This window comes from Phyllostomus discolor, chromosome 4 (assembly GCF_004126475.2).
Source record: "Phyllostomus discolor isolate MPI-MPIP mPhyDis1 chromosome 4, mPhyDis1.pri.v3, whole genome shotgun sequence".
NCBI lineage: Eukaryota > Metazoa > Chordata > Mammalia > Chiroptera > Phyllostomidae > Phyllostomus > Phyllostomus discolor.
The window spans coordinates 93678927-93704818 of NC_040906.2; the positions used below are offsets into that span (position 1 = coordinate 93678927).

A 25892-nucleotide genomic window follows, 5' to 3' on the forward strand; every position below is an offset into this window, starting at 1 on the left:
CTCTGAGCTTCTTGGATTTCTTGGAAGTCTATTTCCTTTGCCAGATTGGGGAAGTTCTCCTTTATTATTTGTTCAAATACGTGCTCAATCTGTTGCTTTTCCCCTTCCGATTCTGGTACCCCTATAATTCGGATATTGGAACGTTTAAAGGTGTCTTGGATGCTCTTAATCTTTTCCTCAATTTTTTGAATTCTTATTTCATGATGCTTTCCTGCTTGGTTGATTCTATCTTCCTTCTGGTCCACTGTATTGTTTTGAGACTCAGGTTCCTTCCTTTCACTATTGGCTCTCCTCCTCATATCTTCCTGCATCTCTTTTATGGTAACCTGCATCCTTTCATCTAGATTTCATCCAAAATCTACCAGTTCCGTGAGCTTTCTGATCACCAGTGTTTTGAACTACGCATCTGATAGATTGGCTAATTCTTGGTTGCTCAAAAGGATGAGTCCTGGGGGACTGATCTGCTCTGTTGAAAACATTTTTTTCTCCTGTCTCTCCTTTTTTTTTTTTTTTCCCCCGGCCTGGTTGCTCCTGTTATGGTGGGGGGTGGAGCCTTAGGTGCTCACCAGTCGCTAAATTGTGACGTTATATGTGGGGGTGGGGTGGGAGCGGGAGCAGGAACGGGAGAAAACAATGGCGATAGTTCTGTTCTCCTGGACTCAGACCCTTGTCTGGGCTTCCGGGCCACGAGTTCTGCCCTGGTCCACAATCGCTACCCCTCTGAGTCTGCCAGCCGCAGCTTGCGTACTCAGGGACCACCGCTGCCTTCTTGTGCCCCCGGATGGCTTTTGCGCCGAGTTCGTGCCAAACTTTCCCCCCGACCTCCGCGCGCTGCCTACCCTAGCCAGCCCCGCACCCGCCCGGCTCGTCTTCTCCTACCAGTCCGGATGAACGCGTCTACTTCAACTTCTTGGCTGCCCGACTACCATTCAGATAAATCCTCTGCCGGATCTGGGTGTTATTCTGATAGTAAATTATTGTTGTAAATTATTGTTTTACTAATCTTGGTTGTATGAGGAGGTACGGTGTATCCACCTATTCCTCCATATTGCCGGAAGTCCCGAGAAATGCATTTTAGATTATTACAATTTAGGTAATAACTTTTCTGGTTCTAATTCCACAAATGCCAAAGCAAACTTCAACTGATTATATATCATATATATGTATATGATATATGTATATCATGTATATCATATATATCATATATCATTTATTTATGATATATATGACTACTTTGAGAGAATAGCTGAGTATTCCAACCCTCAGAACAACTGTATTATCACATATATAAATAATGTAAATTAATAAATTGGCATTATGTTTTTTCCCTCAGTTTAACGTGATTCTTAGAGGTTAATTATCTCCAGGACTAAGAATATGGTGCCTCTAAGGCCCTGGCTGGTGTAGCTCAGTGGATTGAGCATGGGCTGCAAACCAAAGTGTTGCAGGTTGAAAGAGAAGCAGATCCTAGAAGAATGCTTCTCAACTTGAATGTCCATTCAAAGTACTTGGGAATCTTGTTAAAATAAATATTCTAATTTAGCAGGTCTGGTGAGGGCCCCAACATTTGATATTTTTAGAAACTCCTAGGGCATACCTATGCTGCTGGCCCGCAGTTTGAATAGCAAGTTCTTTTTTTTTTTTACATTTTTTTAAAAGATTTTATTTATTTATTTTTAGAGAGGGAAGGGAGAGAGATAGAGAGAGCGAGAAACATCAATGTGTGGTTGCTGGGGGTTATGGCCTACAACCCAGGCACATACCCTGGCTGGGAATCAAACCTGCGACATTTTGGTTTGCAGCCCATGCTCAATCCACTGACCTACACCAGCCAGGGCTGGAATAGCAAGTTCTTACAGCATAATAACATAGTAAAGAACAAACCAGAACATCTTCCTAGCTTTAGTGAGCATTCCCTAGACCAGTGGACCTTTAAAAATATATCAATACCCTTGAAAATAATTCAATCTATGAAAATAGGCTGTGGAGCTCTCTGTGTGATTCTAAAGTGAAAGTAGGGTTATAAATCATTGCTGCTACACATGGAGCTGTATTTTAATATTTTTTTAAATATAAAATTTTGATATTAATGAAGCTAAATACTCTTTAAAAGAATGATAGTGAAAGCTGTTGAATATTATTTTCTCTGTACCATTTAAGAACCTAATCCAAAATGCTGCTTTAATTTAATTTATTTTAGAGAAATGACTTCTATTTTTAAATGAAAATCAATACTGGTATTAATTAGAATAAATTAAATTTTTGCTCACCTTTCTCACCACCATTTCATATTTATTCACTGAATGCAAAAGTGAATAATAGAAATGTTTCTGGAAAATATATCCCAGAAGAGGGTAAGCTAGATAGAAAGATAGTGATTTTAATTCTGAAAACACTTCAGATCTATCAGAAAGATGCCAAAACTGGTCGACATCGTATTGATCCCCAACCTTTTTGACACCAGTGACCAGTTTCGTAGAAGACAATTTTTCCATGGACTGGGGGTGGGAGTGTTTTCAGGATGATTCAATCACAGTATATTCAAGCTCACCTCCTGTTCTGTGGCTCCTGTCATAACAGGTCATGCATCCTTACAAGTCCATGGCCTAGAGGTTGGGGACCCCTGAGTTAGAGAATGTTTCCAATTTCATTTAAATAAAAAATAATCAGTACTATAGTCTGCTCTGTTTCAACTGTGCTGCTTTTATACTGGTTGCTCAATGATCATATTTTTCCATTCATTACAGTTATTATGTCTATTCCATTTGCAAATCATTTTTGCATTATTTATATAATTTTAACAACTTTATTTTATTTTTATAAAATATTGCTTACCTATAGAGAACTTATAAAATATTGAAATGAAATTGAATAGAAAAAGCCAAAGTTTCCTATGCTGGCTGAAGTTTTTATCTTCTCTTTTCCTCTAATACCCATGCGATAGTTTTAGAATGCAATGTGTTTATTAATCATTGTTTTCCTGGTGTTTATAAGCTTAACATTACAACAAGTAAAAAAGTCGGAAAGAGTATTTTCTAAATATATATATATTATTTCACACAAATGGCATTCTTAGAAATACTATCATTCTATTTTTTAATCAGCTTGCATGCCTGGAGAGCATAGATTAGAACTGCTTTCCAATTCTTCAAGTTTGAACTAGAATAAATTACATGCAAAACAAAAAATATTAACCAGTTTTTTGCAGTTTACTCTTTTAGCATTATGAAGATCAACAGTGAAATGTACTGCAGAACATTTAGTTTCTACTGGCAAAATTAATTATACTGGAAGGAGTTAGAGGTAGATGCAGATATACATGTAGATGTAGATACAGATGTAGACAGGGATGCAGATGCAGATGCAGATGTACTAGATGTAGATGTAGGTAAAGATGTAGATAAACAGACCATTAAAAATAAATTTTAGATCAAAAAGACAAAAAATAATAACTGGTATTTCAATCAAATATTGCTGAATATCAAGAAAGAAGTTGATCAAAGATGGTGAATTCCTGGCCCTAGTGCTGACATTTGCCCACCTTTCCCAGTAATTATAATTGACTATAATTAATTATAATCAATTTCTTTCAGGGTTTTCCAAACGTTCTCTTTCCTGAAACTGGCATCTACACGAGACTGTTCTCTTTGCCCTCTATTTGCTGAATGATTTTTACCATCCAGTTCATGTTTCACTTTCTCCATGAGGTTGTTTACAACCTTGTGAACTTGTTCTAAATATCCATAGTAGTAAATGTTCGTACTACTCATTTGGTCCTTTGTGCCTGTTTATGTGTACAGTAAGTACAGTGCTGAAATACATAAGCCTTAAGTCATTTGTAACTTATTACATATATCAGGATCATTAAGTACTGAAATGTTCTCCATTATGTGCTTTTTTGTGAGGATAGAGTAAAAAGTAATATAACATAAAATTTACTATTTTACCACTTTTATTTTTTATTTAATCTTTACTGCATTTTTTTCACTTACCATTTAGTCCCCTTATACCTCCTGCCCCCAGCAATCACCACACTGTTATCTTAACCACTTTTAAATGCATAGTTCAGCAGCATCAAGTGTATTCACATTGCAGTAAAACTAGTATCCAGGAACATTTTTATCTTGTGAATCTGAAATTCTAAGCCCATTAAATACTGCTCTTCTTTTCTTCCACCCAGCTGCCCAGGCCCTGACAACCATAATTTAACTCTCTGTCCCCATGAACTTGACTACTCTGGTACCTCACATAAGGGGAACCACACAGTATCTATCCCTCTGCACCTGGCTCATTTCACTCACTACAATGTCCTCATTGCACAGTCTCTTCCATGGTCTTCCATGTTGGAGCACAGGGCAAGGTTTCACTACATGCACATTTTAAAGTCTCTGGAGGTCCATTTCTTTGAAGTGATTACTTTCTTAGATATCTTTGTGTTTTTTCCTGCTAATATCCTTACCATTAACTATGGTCTTTCATTTATTTACTTGCTTGCATTTATGTTGTGGTAACTGTCAGGATGGGCAGGGTAGGACAAGTGGGGATCTAGTTACAATTAGCATTTTGGACTACAAATATGGTCACCGTTTGGACTACAAGTAATATGGCAACTGAACTCTGAACCAGAAGAGGTGACTGACATCAGACCAGGAGCCACCAATGCTAAGTTGCTTCTTTGTTCACCAAGAACCAATCCTTGGCTCCAGAGAAGTCAAGCCATATAAAATTCCCAGCCTTTCCCTTCTCCCGAGCTGTCTTTTCTTAGCCCCTTCTCCTGGTGGGGAAGATGTCGCCCGGGAGCACAAACTTCCAAAATAAAGCTCATCTGCCTGTTTCCATAGCTAATTGGCTGTTTATTTCCTCAGCGGGGTCTCAGAAAACCTTACAGTAACATTGTTCACAAGTATTTTTATTGACACCTTGAATATTACTGGTGGCCAGAATTAAATACAGCAAACAGTGGTGCACTGCAGATATTCGAGTTAATTAGGGAAGAATGGGAGTAAACGGTGCTGATTTACATTTTGCTCATTTGTTAAGTATCTTTTTATGTACCTATTGTCAGTGTACACTACCAAAATGTATGCCCCAGAAAAATTACCAGTTATTTCATGTCACATGTCTCTCAGTTCACTTACAAATAGTAGAAAATATTTCATATTTAAATCTATAAGCACCAAGAGTTTGCTTCATCTCAAACAGTACAAGATTGTCTTCCATTCATCTTTCTGTCCTTATAGTGTCTAGCCCAGTGATATATATAAACTAAGTGTTTAATAAATATCTACATGAGGTTGATTTTATTACCTTAAAATGGTATTGAACATGAAATAAAAATTATTACAATAAGAAATAAATACTGTGCAGAAAACATAGAGGACATAACTATGCACGTGGTCATCTTTCAGTTGCTAAGCCATGTTAGACTTCCTAATAGACTTGCTCTTCCTGCTGTGCCTTAAGTGATTTCTATGACTGGCTCCCTTTGATTATTTATGTCTCAGTTTAAATATCACTTAATCAGAGGGCCCACTAAATCTAATGACATTGGCCTTTCCTGCAGTTAATTTTTATCCATTGATTTTTTAATGTTTTTTATAAGACTCTACCATATGAAACTATTTTTCATTTATTTGTTTGCCATCACTTTTCCTCTAGAAGGTAAGCTTCATGAAAAGAGATCCCTTTTTTGCCCTGTTATTCTAACAGTAGGCATTAATTACTCAACAAATAGTTGTTAAATTAATAAATTATTGAATGCATATATTTTAAAGGATAATACAGATAATTTATAGCAAGATGAGGAAACTAATTACACACACACAAACACAATATTTCTACTATTTACCTTTCCAAAAATGCTTAATCTTTTGGAGTCAATGTATGGCAGTTTCAGTAAAAATCTGCAATGAAAAAGAAAAAAGAACTACAGTTATATCTCTTTAGTTAAACGCACATGGGAATTCTTTCTTGGTGTGCACACACACACAACACAAGGCAAACCAGAAATACTTTTGTGGTTGTAGCTCTGTTCATATATTAGGGTCACAAATTTCAAAATCTTGCTAGTTGAGTGATGGTCCAGTAGTTTAGATATCACCTGGCAACTTGTTAGCAAATGCATATTCTTGGATATCGTTTCAGACCCACTGAATGAATGTCTACATTTTAATAATATTCTCACCAATTTCTACATGCCATTTCAAAGAACCTATTAGATTTCTCAGGCCACACTTTTATGCCAGTGTGGTAATGGTAACTGTGAAATCTCAGAAATTATTAATTAACTAGGGGAATAATAGCCATTGTGGATTATGTTAAATAAATAATATAGTGGTATAATAAAGATCTATTTTATTTTCATAAATCCAAAGTGAACTCTAATTCCACAGAAGAAGTATGACAATTCTTTTTTTATGGAGCTGAGAGAGAAAGGTACTTGAAAAATATGCAATACTATCTTATCACTAAAATACAAATCTCTGAGTCAGCATCAGTCATATTATATATGATATACTTAACTCCTGTCACAATAGGAAAAACAATAAAAATATGTGCAGCCACTTACTTCACAGCTGCTATTTGGTCCTTCACTTCCACTGAACCTAACCTTTGATGGATCTCCTGTAAAATTTTCAGGCCCTGGAATCCACTTCCTCTGCCATCAAATCGTGCAATGATGATGTTATCTGTGTCAACAAGTACTGAATCCCAGTCAATACGGAACTTATCTGTAACCTGCTGGCTTCCTGGTTCTTCATCCCTGCAACACCGACACATTGGACCAAAACAAGAGCAATTGAAACTTTGGAAGAAATTTTGGCTTTCACCCTTATTACTTAACAAAAATTATGAAAAAGAGGTATGGTGGCTATTAATTAGTTTTATTAATTCTTGATGATAACTTCAAACATTAAATTCCATTTTCCCTTTGAAATTTTTAAATGAAAATTTCTCTGAATAAAATGAAAATGCAAAACTAGATTTAAAACTATGTATAAGAGAGTAATTTAACTCATTTTTTCCAAATGGAATAAATGAGGAAAAATACATGCATTTTCCATTGGCCTTTCTATAGAATGATCATCAAGTTTACATTAAAGCTCCTACTTCATTGTGTTTCTTCCAGACAGTGTTTTAGGAATGTCTTTCAAATGGCATACAAGGGCTAATGATTTTGATAGAGAGAGGAATCAGTTATGGAATCTCAGCAATAATAATTTAACAAGAGATGTACAACCCTAAACAATGTCAGACTCAAAAAGAAAAACTACACTCATGGTGCCTAAATTTTTGTTGTTATTGTTGCTGTGGTGGGGGTGGAACTTGCACTGAGAAGAATTTAAACAGTGAAGAAATCTTTTTCATCACTAAAACTGACAGCAGGAAAAGAAAGCAGAGATACATAAATTTGAAAAACTTGAAGTTAAAAGTAAAGAAGGACTCAAATTATAAAGCATGAACGTTCCCTCTGTAAGGAAAAGGTGATAACATTTTAAATTGTCCAGTGGTATTTAATATTTTATTTGCCAAATATAAAATAGGTAAAACAATACAATAAAATAAAGCAGACACTCATAAAATCATACAGATTATCTACATTCAAACCTTAGTATGAGCACACTGTCAGTGATCGATGTGATAGTTTTGAAGAGCATCAAAACATCTAACTCTCTGAAAAGATTTTCATTTTTAGTTGGACTACATACCAGGTATCTTTACCCTATTCAGTCTCGTATAAAGATGTCAATCAAACTCTTTTGCCTTCATATTTATGCAAATGTGTTACCTAGGAGCACTACTACACAAACAAGTTCTTAGGTTACCACACTTGTAAAGGAAAACAACTCTTGGGAGTAAATGGAACTGAGCAGATACAGCAGTTTTTTGGGACCAGTGAGTTAAATAAAGGAGGAAGAAGTAGGAAACAGGATGAAACTTTGGACAACTATAATTTATGGAATGCTGTTATGGACTGAATTGTGTCTCCCAAAATGTATGTGTGGAAACTCTAATGTCCTTTACCTTAGAATGTGATTATATTTGGAGACAGTGTCTTAAAAAATGTGTCCCTTAGGGTGGGCCCTAATCCAATCTGATTAGGCTACAGGAAGAGCCCCCAAGGGCATGCATGCACAGAGAAAAGACTGTGAAGAGACAGCAAAAGGGCAATCATCTGCAAAGAAACCAAACTTGCTGACAACTTGATCTTGGATTTCTAACCTCCAAAACTATGAGAAAATACATTTATGTTGTTTAAAATAGCCAGTCTGTGATATTTCCTTCTTAGCGCTAGCCCTGTTGAGGTTGTGGCTGATCTGAGATATACAAACAAACTCTTTTTTAAATATCGTTACACACGTTGTGTGCATAGGTTCAAGGTCATAACTAGCTGTGCATTTGTACATTACTAATGTTAAGCCATAACATTTAAGCTGTCAATTTTGTTATAACACGTGTTTCATAAGGTTGTGTTGTATTTGATAGTAAATTGTATGTGAAATATACTGCAAACTCTGAAGTCAGTGTTAGTGCAGTTGTTTTCTTTCACAAACTTCGAAGTCAGTATTGTGTGTGTGTTTTTTACATTTACCATTGAAAATGGCTGGAAAAATATATCAATTCAATAATTCAAGAGATGTTGAAGACGTTCAGTTAATGTTACTGAGTTGCTTATCAAAATATTTTTGCAAGTGCTGTGAAAAGTGTTTATGCCTTGAGCATAGCAATATTGTCTGTGATGACTGTTACAAATGTTTTGCAAAGCCACCTTATTGAAGATTGTGATTAATTAATGTTAAAGGCATTTTTGGTTATATTTTTATCCATGTCCAAGTTTCTGTTACTTGAGAACAAAAATTGTTATTCTCTATATTTTTATATGTCTTTGCTTAATAATTTCTAGATTATAACTTAAAATAAATAAAAATTGTGTATTTTATTATATAAATATTATAAATACACATTTGCGGTATTTTTATTTTTATTTTTTTGCATTTCGGCATATACTAGTAATGAATATATCTCTCAGATACATGTAACGTACACTTTAATACTTTTGACCATGACCTCTGTAGGCTAGAAAACTCACATAAGTGTTTTCTGTTTTCCAAGTACTTAAGAGTACTTGAGATTATTACCTTATTACTATACACTACCAACATTTATTTAACCTTTTAAAAAAGAAAGTTACCTGTTCCATAGTTTATTACATGTAGTATGTAGGATTCTGACACCATAAATAAGGAAAGTGTGCTATGGAAGTTATTTAATCACAACCCACCCCGGCCCCACCCCCCACATTCACTCCTAAATCACAGTGGTGATCCTGTGTTCAAAATCCAAATCTGCTTTGTCCTTCCATAGTGTTTGCAATCTTAGCTTTCTTTTTAAATTTAATTTTTAATTTTTAATTTTATTTTAGTTTTGGCAACCTTAGCTCTGCTCAGTTTGTTTGGAATTCTTCCCATACATACCCACATCCTTTAACATTGAATTCTAATTGCCTATTTCACAGTGAAGCCGGGAATTGTTTTTTTTTTTTTCCCAGTCTCCTAGGTGACAGTGATATAACCTGTTTACCATTGAGAGATAGCATGAATCACTATGCCTAGCACAGTTTCTGGTACACAGAGAACACAGCAAATGCTTGTTGCACTAGACCCTTTCAGGGAATGTAGGCTCAGGTGTTTAAAGTGGAAAGCCCTTAAAAAGCATTGAGTTTAAATAGTGACACTATATTTTAAAGCCTGGATATTTAGTGCAAATATTAGAAAGCAAGGCATGATTCCCTGAAGACAAGATACAAGGATTAATTTCACTTTTTAAGCTGGGTAAAAATATCACAATTTGAGGCCTAATATCACTCTGACTATAAGCAATATACTAAAACTCTAAGACTCAGTTTCCTTATTTTTAACAATAGTAAATTTCTGTTTTTGTCTCTCTCAAAGAATTTTGCAAACATTAAATAGCATATTTGAAAATATTTTATGAAATACAGCACAGTAGGTAATGTAAAAGCATTGTTAGATTCATCAAACAGTAAGAACTGTTATTACTTTTTTGTTGGAAGCCACTCTTGCTGTACTGAGCATATTTCCTTACAGGTCAAACTAAAGAACTGTATAAAGGATTTTGGCCAGTTGTGCAGAAATTAAACTGGAAAATATTTACAGATAAAGATACTGTACCATGTCATATGACCTATTATGTCAGAAGGACTTCCATTTTCTGGATGGACTAATGATATTTCAATACAAGAAAATTAAAAAGTTAATTAGATCTTTTGTAGTGATTATGACAGTGTTGTTAATTATTAAGACAGAATTGTCCAAATTTAACCACTGGCAGCAGCTCTAAGATAATGTAAATGTTTCATTAATCTGGAAGACATGCCCATTGCATTGTTCACAGCTATTTTAGGAATTCACAACTAAGTTAAGTTTAGACAAAATGTAAGTAGTCACAGACACTTTATGGCAGGAAAAGAAATCATTTTAAAATATTTATAGTAAGGCACATTCTTAAACTTTTATGATCAATGAACAGTTGCCAATTTTTTTAAACAAAAGCCTTCAATCCTTTATTCATACTTGCAAAACCCACATAAAGCATTACAATTTCACTCCTTTGCTCTTTTCTCTAAATTGTCATTGTTTAAGTTTTATTCATTTTTTAAAGATTTTATTTATTTATTTTTAGAGAGAAGGGAAGGGAAGGAGGGAGAGAGAGACATCAATGTGTGGTTGTCTTTCACACACCCCCTACTGGGGACCTTACCTGCAACCCAGGCATGTGCCCTGACTGGGAATCGCACTGGTGATACTTTGGTTCGCAGGCCAGCAGTCAATCCACTGTGCCACGCTAGCCAGGGCTCTAAACTGCCATTTCTAACTTCAGCCTTGTCTTCATGATGTTTCAATGTCAGAGCAAAATATTATCTTAACACATTACCAGCCAATGATTTTAACACATTTCTCTGTCTAGTTGAGTTTGTTCTCCTTTCATGTTTTTCTTATATAATACAGGTTTCCTTATATATATTATATAATATATAATATTTCAAAGTGAGTTATAAGAGAACATGAATTACGGTGCTAATGTGATCATTAAAAGGACTAGCCCAGACACTTGTGGGAACAGGGTGGAGATTATAAATATGGTATAGAACAAAAAATATCAGATTATTTTTCCTACAAATAACAAGAAGAAAATACTACTTATTAGGTGAGGTAGAGATAGCAAGATATTTAGTAGTAGACATGACTATAAGGCATGTACTATAGAGCATGTCACTTTCCACACAATAAATTGGTAACAAAACTCATGTGTGTATTGGCCAAATACACTTTGTAAGCTTCAGTTCTCTTTTTCTCTGAGTTTCTCCCTAACCTTTTTTTTCTACATTATTTTGCTTTAGTATCTTGTTTCAGAAACCCATGGGGACCCATAATGGAGGGTTGAAAATGGGAATATGCAATTTGGTTGAAAGTCGTGAAAAGAACAGTTCTATCTTTTTTAAGCATTGGAAACACCACCATGATATGAAACTTGACTATTTCCTAACATAGGCAGTGAAATTGAATTAAGATGGTAAACTTTTCTTAGAAGTTAAGATATTCAAGAGCACAGTCCTTGTCTATTTTTGTACCTTCAACGCTGAACGTGTCTATATGAGTGAAGAGTTCAGGATGTGAAAATTTAATAAAATGAAGAAAAAAATAGATGAGTAAAATGCACAATATCTAATAGATCATTAAAATAACAGAACAAACCACCTTTTATGATATAAAAGAATATCATCTAAACTACAGCTTAATATAAGATACTTGTTTAGATTACATATTCGGTCAGATTCACAAAATGGTATTTGATTTCATGAAAAGAGGGTTGAATTTAGGTTCAGAAGTCATAGGTTTTAGTCCTGATTTTATTGCCAGTATGCTGAGTTCCCTTCAGCAATTATATGTTCTTTTTATCTTCATTTTTTGTTTTCATTATTAAGTTTACAATGTGTTGTAAATAGTTAAGATTCTGATCAGTTCATTTTAGAAAGTTTTCTCCTAACCAGTAAAATTGTGATGAAAATAAATAGAACAAAATTCCATGAATGATCTATTGCATGGCATTTTTTTTTTATTCTTAATGGAAGCCTTTTCTAAATTGCCATATTATATTGCGGATGAACCTTAAAGACTTTATACTAAGTGAAATAAACTGGTCACAAAAGGACAAACACTGTTATTCCACTTATATGAAGTACCTACAGTAGCCAAATTATGGAGACCAAGAGCAGAAAGGAGGGTGTCAGGGGCTGTGGGTAGGGAATAGAGAGTCATTGCTTAATGGGAACATGTTTTCTATTAGGGAAGATGAGATTCTGGGGTGGCAGTGATGGTTGCAAAACAAAGTGAATGTACTTAATGCCACTGAACTAGATACTTAAAAGTAGTTTAGATGGTAAATTTTATGTTCTCTGCATTTTTCCACAAAAAAATTTTTAAAAATACAAGAAATAAAAAATAAAAACAAAATTTCAATTCTGAGAGCTACATATCTCTGTCCATTGGAAAGTGGAAGGAAGGAACATAGACTCAATTATAATCAATATCCATTCTTTGCTCTTTCTAGGCCTAGAATAGATTGACTTTAGCTTCACAAGTGCTAGATTAGGGCTAGAGTCATTGAGAACAAAGAGTTGCAATTTTATTTCAGATATACTAAACTCAAAGAAGAGTGTGAAAGGAAGGGTGAAGAACACAATGGAAGGCAAGGTAAGAGCCACATCACACTACATTCTTAAGGAAAATCAATGGTCAGCACTTCTGATGTTGTTCTTTAGAACATATTCATTTCACCATAGAACATGAGTTTGACATAAGACAGTGGTAGCCTTAAACAGCATTTGTCTTGCCTTAGTCAAGTAAATTAGGAAATTTACTTTATAAAAATGTATAAGCAGAGATCATTTAGTTCTAACATATGTACATCTAAAGCCTAATGAAGATATACACATTAGTTAAGGGCATTTTAGGCCAATTCCTTCTCTTCATTTCTCATTTTACTAACCTAACATTTCTTCTCATGGATGACTTGTCTTAACACACAGACTGGCAGAATGAGTTTTCTCATATATTTACTACACCAAATGAGAAGTAACATTATTTTTCCTGTCAGAGAACTGCTTCTTGCCCATTTCCCTATCTTCTTCCATTAGAAATATCTAATTTTTGGCTGACCTACTTTTCTTCTGAGTTATAACTGGGGAAGTGTCTGTTATGGTCAAGGTTATTTATATCTCTACCCAAGACCTTATCTTACAGTTCCTAAGCCTGGGTTTCTAGTGGCAAGACCTACCTAATAATGACAAGACCTACCTAATTATGACAAGGCCTACCTAATAATACATCAAAATTTATGCTTATTGACTAAATTCTAAAATTGTATTACTCTCCATCACTTGTGTTCACATATGTGCATTCATAAATCTTGTCCATGTTAAACTTTTTAGAAAAATTGCCTGTGTTAATGGCCTGAACTTTATAGGTATGTGGTGGTGTCATTGTGCATACAGGTGATATATTGATAAAACCACATTGACTTATGCACCTTTAAATGAGTCACCTTGTCTATGCTTAAGTTTGCTTATCTTTGCTATTTAACATGGTAACAATAGTGTTCACCTAGTAGAGTTATAGCAAGGATTAAATTAAATAATATATATAAATTGCTTATCAAACGTATGGTTCTTATTAGGTTTCAGATATTAACTCAGTTCTAGTTAATGCTATGAAACTTGACCTATTCATTTTCCATTTTCCTATTAGAAGCAGAGCTCCCAAATTTGACCAACCCTAGGCAGCCCTACATTAATAATTCCTGAGCCTTTATATAACAATAGCCATTTACTTTTTATAATTTGGCATAACCCAAGCAAATGACAATTCAATTGCATTAAATTTTTTCCACTTTTCACAGTGTGTGGGTCTTTAAGTTAATTTAGAATGAAAAGTAGTATTTATGTATTTCTATCCTTTTGTTTGTGTACTTGATTTCTTTACACACATAGTCATGTGTGTTTTGCATTTGAGCATAATTTATGTGACTCTATATTTGTAAGTTCTTTCTTCTTCTGCTTCCACAGATATATACTTATTCCAGCACTGTCAAAGCAAAAGAATTCTATCCTAAAATACCTCCTAGATTATAGAAGTTGTGACAGAATTTAGACCTTCTTTTTGAGGCTTTTTTAAAAAATGTTTTCTTTATATTCAAAAATTGCCCAGACAAATTTTTTTTCCTGATCAGAATTTGGATCCCTGGGCACTTTGCATTAATAAAACTGAATCTTCTTAAATCCTTTCTCTACTCTTCTTCTAAATTCTCCCTCTTTCCTCCTTCTACTTTTAATAGGATAGCCTTCTGCATATCAGGGTCAATTTCTGTCTACTAAAGGCATTCTTTCTGTTCTTGTTCTTTTGGTTTCTCTTGAATAGGAGACAGAGATTGTCTCCTTAGAGTTATACAAAAACTGCATAACTAATTGAAAACCAAATAATAAAAAGCTTATCAGAACACAGACTAAAATACTGAACAGCATGGATATTAAGAAGCCAGCTATAAAATTCAAAAAGGGATTGTTAGTATTAGCCACACAAAATTAACCTCAGATACACATTTTAGCACATGGAAATAGCAGAAGAGAACCAATAGAAAGGGGCTAAGGAATAGGTTCCAGACAGAAATTGTACAATAAAATGGGAAGAAGCACCACTACCCTTTGATCACCTCTGCTATTGAAGCCCTACTACATTAATTCTTATCCATGGGCCAATTTCCATTTAGAATAATTTTAACACAGTGAGTGAGGAGATAGAAAGAGAAAAGGGTTTAATGATCTTTACTTTCAGTTGCTGAGAATGGTTATGTAAGCAGGCAGTATTGGGTAATAGAAAGGACATAATTTTTTAATCCCCCTTGAAAATAATAGAGGTATGCATAGGATTATGTGTAATGCAAACATATCATGAAGTATTACTAGAACTTTTTCAGTTGAAAACAAAATTAAGGTACTAGAAGACTGTGTAACAAATTCAGAGGAATGATTGAGAAGCCGGTATTTCCCAGGAGGAAAAAAAAAGCATTTTTTAAAAAATAACTAGAACATCTGGGTAAAGTCAGATGAAGACAAAGAAGAAGGAAACAGATGAAGACTTTTGTATGTTGTGTTAGGGAATGTGAATTTCTAATCATTGGAGAAAAAAAAAAAATGAGAGGATTTTACCTAGGAAACTCTCATTTTCAGATATGAATCTCACAAAGTTTAACCTAGCAGCAGAGTGGAAAAGCAACTGAAAATACAGGATAAAAAAAATAAACCATAACCAAAGGGATATGGGGAGAGAGTCACTAGAGATCAGGTTGGCAAATTAGAATTGCATCATCCAGATATGATGGCTGCCTGGAATGGTACTTGAAGAAGAAGAGTGTAGATCTTGAACAACCCCAGAGGTCCAAAGATCAAGGCAAGACACTATGATCCCATGGCATAAAGTTATTCACAATTTTCAACAATACCTATATTGTTTTTGAAAGGGAAGCCTGTGTATGAAAACCATGTGGATGTTATTTGACAATTGGAGATGAGTGGCTATTGATTTCATTCATTAGGAAATTCTATAGGAAAAAGATGACAGCTCAATTTCATCAATATGGCCAAGTTGTAGGATTTTGATATGAATACCATTGATTGAGTGATGAAATATCTAGAGAAAAGTGAATAATGATCTCCAGTTAGAACTGCAATAGTAATGATGTTCACCTGGTTTCTCGACATCATCATTTATTCCCTCCACGTATATTTGTGGAGTGACTCTTATGGCAAAAGCTGTTGCTATAAAAAAAGTACATGATTAATTGGGTATTGTTTAATATATAGAATACATAAATAAAGATTTTAACATTTGTATTTTCTTAAGCTTTGAAATATTCCATAAGCTAATCCATTAATTAGTTTTCTAAACAGTCACACCTAGCCTGTAGGTTTTCCTTCATAAACATTGGTTCAAAATGTAGTGGGAATCAGAAATTCTGTAAATAACATTTAAAAACATTCTCACAAATATTTGGGTAAAATGGTAAAGTGACTCATGTGGTTTAAAATATATGGACAGCTTTCAGATAGAAGGTTATATGAGTATAGTTGTACAGAAAGGCATGAATATAGGATTGTAATAGGATAATATAGATGATCTAATGAGGTGAGTGGAAATCAGCTTAAGATAAGACTTGATGGATAATCAAGAATTCATTAGACTTTCAAGAAAGTTGAATTCAAGGATAGGGAAGAAGGTCAAAGGACAAGCTAGAGTACATTGCATTCCATAAACCAATTGTTGAACAGTCACTGCCTCCCTGGCTTAGACCTTTATCAAGTGTGGCAGACATAAGTTAAACACAAAAGAGTAGAAAATGGAAAACATATGATGATTCCTTGGCCCTGAATGAAACTTCCCAGCTCAACAGTGCTTTTCTGAATGGTTACATCAAACAAAGAAATAAACAACCTTTATCTTTAATAACAGCACATATGCCTAAACTGCTTCCTACCAGGGTCTAGACATTTAGATTTATAGTTATGTATTTATCAAATAAGCATGTATAACTGTAGGTTATCTCACATAATCTTCAGTATTGCACTATTAACAAAATTACATGTTAGTCAGTAGGTTTTCATAAGGCTCCTCTATGTGTGCTTAGGCATTGGGGGTATATCCTTAACTAATCTAAAAGATTTCAAGATTCTTGTCATCTTTCTGTCTCTTTACAGCCATTAATACAGCTTCTTACACATAAAAGCAATGTGTAAATGTGCATTGCATTAAATTACATACACATGAGTAGAAAATAAGAATAAAATAAACAATAACAGTTCAAGGTAATAAATGCTAAAATGAATATAGGTGTATATCCATTTCATGCATATAAATGTATAAAGATGAATATGGACTGTTGGGTCCTGGAGACTCCCTGTAATGTTAAACAGAAAGACTGGAAACAGACAAGTAGGCATCTGGAAGGAAAACAGAAGTAGGAAAGGAAAAGGGGGTCACTATCTCATAGAGACCACTACTAACAGAAACCACTGAGATACATTCATAGCGGCAATGCTCCTTGGGTTGTCTATTACAGTAAAATGTCCTGTTGCCATTGATTCACTAGCCCTTTCAATATCGTGAAGTTAGTTTTGGGTTTCAGATAACATGGACACAGAAGGGTACTCAGAGGGCCATTTCTTCTGAAGTTCAACAATGAATATTTAACAGAAAGGAGTTTGCTAATTTCCAGTGGTCACTTCTTCAAGGGAAATCTTCCATCCAGCTACTCAGGTATTTGCTGCAGCCTGTCTCCCACTCATGTATTTATTTTGGAGTTTCCTGGTTATAAACCCACCTGTGTATGTGACATTAGAGGCTGATTCTCTTGGGAACTAGATGCACTGCACAGAGTAACATTAAAGTACAGACACCAAAATCACAAAATCATCTCTTAGCCTCATTTAAATAAGAATCACTTTATTATTCTTCACTAATTGACCATTTATGGAAAAAAATCAATTATCATTATTTTCTTTTGTAGGGTCAGAAATCCACTTGTCACTGAAAACATGGCTTAACCTTAGGAGAAAAATGCCTTTAAATTATAAGCAATCTAAAGAAACAGTTACAAAACACTTCACACTTAAGCCATTCTGACACATAAAGATTTCCAAGCATAAAGATTTTAGAAATGATCATGCGGTTTAAAACAATAGGTCATTTCTTAAAATTTAAAAAAATCTTCTGTTTAGTTTTTTTAAAGGCTTTATTTATTTATTTTTAGAGAGGAAGGGAAGTACAGAAGGAGAGAAACAAATGTGTGGCTGCCTCTCACATGCCCCCTACTGGGGACCTGGCTGGCAACCCAAGCATGTGCCCTGACTGGGAATCAAACTGGTGACTCCTTGCTTCACAGGCCAGCACTCAATCCACTGAGCCACACCAGCTAGGTTCAGTTTAGTTTTGTAAGTCATGTTCTGCTAAACTGAGAATTTACATCTGAAAACCAAGGGGTTTAGATAAAGTACATTAATATTTACTGTAATCAGCTTATAGACACTAATGAACTAATACTTACTTTCATCAACAAAAAACTAACAAAGTAAATTCTATAGACCTGAGAAAATTATTTTATATGTTTTAGTAATGAATGTCTATTAAATAACTTTATGGATGCTAATTTTATATTACATATAAATACTAAAAATACTACTAATAATAATTATGGTTACAATGATTATGGTTACAATTTATTAATACTGAGCAGAAGTGTTTATGCTCTACCAAACACTATGGCAACAGGTTTAAATAAATTATGCCATGTTATTATCTCCCATTTATTTATAAGGGAATGGAAGATATTGGAAAATCTTTGAACTATGATTTGAATACAGGTGTACCTGACTCCTAAGCCAGTACCTTTACTCAACCATTCTGGCTCTAAAGAGGACCTGAATACCTCTTCTAATAAGAGAAATTGAGTCTTGTACTAGTTTTTACATTCCCCTTACAAACTGAAAATCACCCACATCAAAGCACAAATCTAATGCCAGAACACACCAGTTGGCTTCTCTGAGTCCAGGCTGCAGAGAATCTGGAGCTCTTGTCTACTTTTTCTCCCAACTGTGATGCTGCTCTGGAGCCCTCTGATATGTTAGAGCAAGGATGCCTAGTAGGATTCCTTTCCCTGAGAAACCATATTTTTTAGTGAATGTAAAGAACAATCCTTTTTTCCCAAGGCAGCCATGACTGAAACAGAAAATGAGGGTGATTTTTTTTCTTTTTGTGTCTTATTTTTAGGCCCTAACTATGTCCTCAATATATTAGACATGTAACTCAACAGGAATTGAGTACAACTAGGTGAAAGAGAAGAGACAAAAGAAGAAGTTAAGATAAAAAGAACACATACGAACTTGCCCAGAGAGATTCCAGGAGCTTTGGGGACCTTCTGGGTATTAAGGAAAAAGGAGAAAAGTCTGATCTTAAGAAACAAAATGAGGCTAAGGGACTATAGGTAGGAATAAATGCTAGACTAAGGGAAAATATTATGAATTGAATATTTCACATTATTTGACTTATTAAAATGAAGTGGAGGATTGTTTCTACTTATTAAAATACCTAAATAAAATCAATATAATCTAAATAAAAGAATGAATTAATCACATTAAGTATAATAATCATGTATACCAAGTACTTCATATGATGTATTTTGTTTAATTTAAAAGCAACCTTTAGATACAGGCTGTATTGCAATGTTTGTTTACCTTTGGAAAAACTGAGCCTTATGGGAGGTTAAATACCTTGCTAGAGGACATGCCACTCATAAGTGACAAAACTGGAATTTGAAGCTAGACGGTGTGATTCCACAGAATGAATACTGTTCTCTACATCCAGTAGTCATAACAAGTAGTGTTATTTTCATTTCTACTATTTCTACTGAGACTCTGATGCAATTCTAGACTGTCATAGCAATATGCTGGCTGGACTCTTAATATGGTAAATAACTTACTACTCTCAGGAACACAACACTACATCAATATCAAGTTAGTTAACCATAACCTCTTAGGGTCCCCTGTGCCCAATACCATAGAGTCACAATACAGTCTCATCGAAAGTATGGATTAATTTAACTCTAAAGTAAATTCTATGTTGAAAATATGGAAGAGCCCAAGTTTTATGAGTGTGAGAGCTGCTTTCTGGGCCATGAATCCAGGAAGGAAAATTGATAGCAGTGATGTAAATGTAACCAAAAGTTTCAGCATTGGAAATAAATGTTTCCTCAATGTTACCTAAACAACTGATAAAGAACATAAGGCTCATGTGTTGCATTATGTATGTACCTTAAGGAAGTTATGCTAAGTGAAATAGCCCAGTCACAGAAGGACAAAAATGCATGATTCCAATTACACGAGGTTCCAGGAGCATTAAAACACATAGAAGCAGAAGTAGATCCCAGTGGCTGCAGGAAGAGAACTGGGGAGTTCCTATTCAGTGGATAGAGTGCCGGACATGCGAACCAAAACACTGTTCCTGTATTTAATATACTGGGTTGTAAACACACAGATTTAACAGGTAGATCTCATGTTAAGTGGTCCTACCACAATAAAAAATGTTTTTATGAAACTAGCATAACTTTGATATGACAAATATATCCCCAAGAAAGAAAATTACAGACAAATCAATATATTAAAAAAAAAAAGAGCATAGGGATAAACAGACATAAACCAAATTATATATTTCATGATACCCAGTGGTAACATTGAGTTCAATTTGGGATATAAGAAGTATACATAGTTATACATCCTTCTATGTTATCAATGGCAGTGCCTTTGAGGAACTCATACAAGCTGAAGCTGCCCAGTCGACTACACTTCCTCTGTCCTCATTATGGTTGTTTGTAATCAGGATGTTGTCATGTGAGGCATAATAAAAATTATAAAATCTTTAGATTCCTTTTCCCCAAAAAACAAATAAAATACTTACATTATTAACAGTAGAGCATACTTGTTTCGGTCCATAAAGTCTTTGGGAAAGGACAACTGTAAAGGAAGTTCTTTTAAAGAAAGAGCAAAATATTAAAGATGTATAGTCATTTACATGTAAAACTATAAGATGAAGAGAAAGTTGTTCTTAAATAACATAGCATGCACAAAACTTTACCATAGTCATCAATATGAAGCGTTTTAATTTCTGACTTTACTATCTTCTTCAGGATAGCTTCCTTCAGCATAGAATTGCTTTCCAATATAAAATATTCTACAAATCAAAAAATGTAGTGTAAATTACTAACTGCTATGTGTTGATCAAGAATCAGTGCAAAACAAGAAATAATTATGCAGCTGTTACATTTGGCAGGCGCTGTGCTAAAAGCAGTGATTAAATGCTTGTAATTCTTCTCCTGGATAACCACAACAGTTTTCTAACTGAATTCCAGTGACATTTTCTCCAGTTGCCCCTATACTTAGAATTAGCATTTACATTTTCAAATGCAAGTCTGATCATGTTACTACTCTGCTTATGAATATTTAAAAGAATACAAAATTATCAAGCATGCAATGAAATGAAATTCATGAAGCCAGGATTCCAATACAAAATGACTAAGCATGCAAAAAATCATAAAAAAATGCTACATATAATCAGTTCAAAATTTAATCAATAGAAACCAGAAATGATACAAATGATATAATGGATAGAAAAGTATATTAAAAAGAGATTTTAATTCTATTTCATGTGTTCAGCAAGATAGAAAAAGCATGAGGATGTTAAGGTGAAATATGAAAGAAATTTAAAAAGGACATGTTAAATTTCTAAAAGTAAAAACTGCAAAATCTGAGGTACATGAAAACTATGAGATCTAGGGTACAGAAATCCTGAGTAGGATTAAGAGCATATTAGACAGCACAGAAAACAATGAATGTATCTGGCAATATAATCACAGAGAGTATAAAATTTAAAACACCAAAAAAAGTGAAAGGAATAATCAACAAATATGGAGAGAGCATCAGTAACTCTCTATATTTTTAAGTGATATATTAAATCTTTAGATTTATTGGGGAAATTATACATACTTTAAATTGCGATCTTTCTAGTCCATAAATATGTGTGTGTGTGTGTGTGTGTGTACCCATTTTCATCTTTAATTTCTCCCCAAAGTATTTTTTTTATATCTTAGGAGACTTGTACTTTTTTAAAATTAATTTTTGAGTATTATATGATTTCTGATATTATTTCAAATAGTATTTTGAGCTACTTTTAAATTTTGCATTGTATCATAGCTTATAAAGTAGTTGATTTTCTATATTGGTCTATAGCCAAGATAAATTCATTCATTATTTCTAATAGTGGGTGTGGATTTCATATTTTTATTTGTTTTCTGTTTTATTTACAACTATATCCTCTGCAAATAAAGACAGTTTTTCTACTTAAATATTTTTTTCCTCATTTCACTGGCTAAGTCCTCTAACACAAAGTTGAATACAGGGTAGGAGAGCAAATATTCTTTTTCCCAATCTTGGGTAAAAGCACTGTGTTTCAATATTAAGTTTAATGTTAGTTGTGGTGTTTTTGTAGATACCATTATCAAGTTAAGGAACTTCCTGTCTTTTCTGAGTTGTTAATATTTGTTATTATTATTATTGCTAAAACTAATCAAATGCTGTCTTCTGAAATATTTGGGTTTACAACATACTGTACTGAATTATATTGATTGATTGTTGAATATTATAGATATCATGGATTCTTCAGTTAAACCCCATATAATCATAATATGTTATCCTCTTATAAAATGCTGGATTTTACTTGTTAGTATTTAGTTAAGAAGATGTGTATCTATATTCACAAAAATTTAATTGTTCTGTCTGTATAATATAAATGTCGGATTTGGAATCTGGTTAGTACTGGCATTATATTTTCTAAATGTTTATGTAAGCTTAGTATTCATACATTAAATATTGCACAACATGTACCAGTGATGCTAACTAAAGTGGGAGTTTTCTTTGTGGAAAGAATGTTAACAGAATTAATAATTTTAGTAGATAACAGGATATTAAATATCATGTCTTTTCCTTTTTGAATGTTTAACACTTTATGCATTTAAAGAAATTTATCTGTTTCATATAAGATGTCAAATTTACTGCTATAAAATCACTTATAAGGTTCCATTACTAACATTCTAATATCTGTAGAATCTGTTGTTGGCATCACCTATTTCTTTAATAAAAATGGTAATGATAGTGTACTCTTAATGTTGTGAATCCATCTAGAATTGTATTGATCTTTTCAAAGAAAAATCTTTTGGTTTTTATATATATCCCCCTACTGTTTGTCTATTTTCTATAGAATTTATTTCTACTCCTGTCTGTATTATTTTATTCCCTTAATTTACTTTTCATTTATTTGCTCTTCTTTTTCTAGTTTTTTTTTAAGATGGAATCTCAAATTATTGATTTTAAAGTTTTCCTTTCTTATAAAGTAACAATTTAGAGCCATAAATTTATCTCTAACCACAATGTTAAGTTTCCCCATATTTGGATTAGTTTTGTTTTCATTTTCACTTGACTCAAAATATCTTTAAGTTATTTTTCTCAATTCTTCTCTAATCACGCCATTTGTGTCCTTCCAGGACAGGCTTATGTCCTTCACATATTGTCTTTAAGGTGCATATATTATTGCATATAAGCTGTATCTGTGCTCTTTACTAGTTCTTTCAAGTTGTGAGTCTCATGACAAAGCATTCTCAGCCTCTTGATTTTTTATTTTGGTTTCACTTTTGTCATTCTAGTTTGAGGACTTTGTTTCATTTTTCATCTGTATGTATTTTTTACATTTCTTTATTGTTCAAGTACAGTTGTCTCCATTTTCCCTTTCAGGGATCATTTCTGTAGTTCATTCCATCTGTATTTTAAACATTTTGGCTCTATTATATTTTGGTTTGCTTTCTTCTGATAAGTCCACAGTCATTCTTGGCTTTGTTGCTATGTATATAATATTTGGATGCAATGTGTTTCTATTTTGCTGGTTTAACTTTTTTTTATCACTGTTTTTCTATTGGGATTTATCCTGTTTGAGGTTTGTTGAGCATTTTTTCACAAGGGATTAAGCAAAGAAAAAAATCATAGACACAGACAACAGTATGGTGATTAAAAGAGGGAAAGGGGGCTGGGGAAGTAGAAGAGGGTAGAGGAGGGATAAATGAGACATTACTTGGGGTGGTACACAGTACAATATTACAATGATGTATGATAAAACTATACAACTGAAACCCATATAATTTTGGATGTGGCCAGTATTTCATCAAATATTTTTCCATGCATCTCCTTTCTGATTCCAATTTAAAAATATAAATTAAGTTGGGCTATGTTCATTTCTTTCATTCATTTTTTGTCCTCTGTGACTCAAGTTTTCTTTGATAATGTTTAAAATTCACTGATCTTCTACAAGATTTAATCTAATTTTGGTACTTAGGAATTAAGTTTCTTTCAAATATATTAAGTTTATAATATTGCCTTAAATAACATATTCTGTTATTTCTTTCCATCTTAATTTTTCTTGATCTTTTAAATATATTTATAGTAGCAGGTTTTTCATATTTGTCACTGGGTTCCATCATCTCTGTCATTTCTGAGTCTGTCTCTATTCACTGTCTTTTTTTTCCTGCTAGTAATGAGTCGTATTTTCTGGTTTCTTCACACAGCCAGTAATGTTTTATTAGATTATGGCTGTTGCGATATTAATGTTGGTGAGTTCTGGATTTTGTTCTCTTATTTTAAAAATATTAGACTTTGTTTTTCCCCACAGATGTTTTAGGCTATTTGCAGGTCAGCTTAATCATTTCAAAGTTTTTAAAAATATCTTTCTTAGTGTAGATTTAAGTGACCTTTGCTGTATGGATAGTTCATTTCTGCTGAAGTCCAGCTCTCCCCAGATCTCTCCTAAACATCACAGTATCCTGTGTTGTGCAGGTCTGCATTTCCTAGGCTCAAAGAGTGTCTTCCTATAATATTTACATTATACGTTTTTAGGTATTTTCAACAATAGACTCAAGATGAATCTCCAGTGTCTTTTCCCCTTCCCAATATTCTAAAAGCTTCACTCTTTCTGAAGTCCAATTACTGTCTCTATTCTGACTCCACAATAACATACTTTAGTTACCTCTTGATATCCAAAGGGGACTGCTTTCAGAACCCCTGAAGAATCCACAATCAGAGGATGTTCAATTCCTTTATATAAAATGGCATAGTATTTGCATTATAACTTTTCATACACCCTCCTGTATACTTTGAATAATCTCTAAATTATGTATATTACCTAATAGAATGTAAATGTTATGAAAATAGTTGTTACACTGGGAATAATCATGGAAAAAGAAGTCTATAAATATTCAATACAACTGCGACCATCCATAGGTCTAACTACATATTGCACATCAGCAACAATGTAACATTTTTCCTTGTATGTTTTCTATCCACATTTGATTGGACCCAAGGATACAGAACTTGCAGATACAGAGGGGCAATGTGTACTCTTTTTGGATTCCTCCTCATTTTACTAGAATTCAGAAAATGAATCCAGCCAGAAAGTCAGAGCAATTACAATTAAATTTCACTTGTTTCTCTTCTTTCAGAGATGTCCAACCTATCCTGTTGTTCCATGCTTGGAAATTGTTGTTTTGTATATTTTATCCAGTTTTAATTTTATTTTTTCTTTTCTCCTTCTTTCTCCCTTTTTTCTTCTCTCCTTGTTTCTCTTTCTTTTTGGCAAGAGGCCATGTCTACTAGTTACTCCATGGACAGATTAAGAATTCTTTAAATTGTCAGTGTTTATCACTGATAATTTATTGTTAAATTCAAACTCCTTCGAATGAGACATAAGACTTTTATGATGTCTCTAGTCTATCCATATAATTTCTATATCTTTGCTTTTTAAAATATGCTTTGTCCCATTCATATTGAACCAGCTTTTCTTGAAAGTCCGAGCATTTTCATGCTTCGTTATGTTTGTACATTCACAGTCCTTCTTCCTGAAATGCCTTTGCACAAACTTCTTTTTTTTAATTTATGCTTCTTTTACCAGGAAAATTATCATGTTCTATTATAATCATTTAACTTTCTGTTACCTGCATTGGACTTTGAATTCTATGTGTAATTTCAGGCCTATCAATCCTGAAATTTGGCTCTTATAAACCTGGCTCTTATAAATAAATGCCATTCTTTATAATACAAATTAGAGAAAATAGGTATTCTCAGATTTTTTCCTATCCTCAACATATAAAAAAGTTCAGATTATTTATTTATT

The 25892-nt window shown here is 33.5% G+C and overlaps 1 protein-coding gene across 4 annotated transcripts in view; it reads right to left on the bottom strand.

Moving 5' to 3' along the window:
- The window catches only part of DPP10 (dipeptidyl peptidase like 10), a 715100-nt gene that overhangs the window by 12892 nt on the left and 676316 nt on the right, over positions 1-25892 (bottom strand). For all 4 annotated transcript variants that reach the window (XM_028510436.2, XM_028510435.2, XM_036023642.1 and 1 more), the window contains 4 exons: positions 20760-20855; positions 20583-20652; positions 6569-6763; positions 5849-5903 (listed from right to left, as the gene is read on the bottom strand). In XM_028510436.2, coding sequence (XP_028366237.1) covers positions 5849-5903; positions 6569-6763; positions 20583-20652; positions 20760-20855 — 416 coding nt within the window. The remainder of the gene's footprint in view (positions 1-5848; positions 5904-6568; positions 6764-20582; positions 20653-20759; positions 20856-25892) is intronic.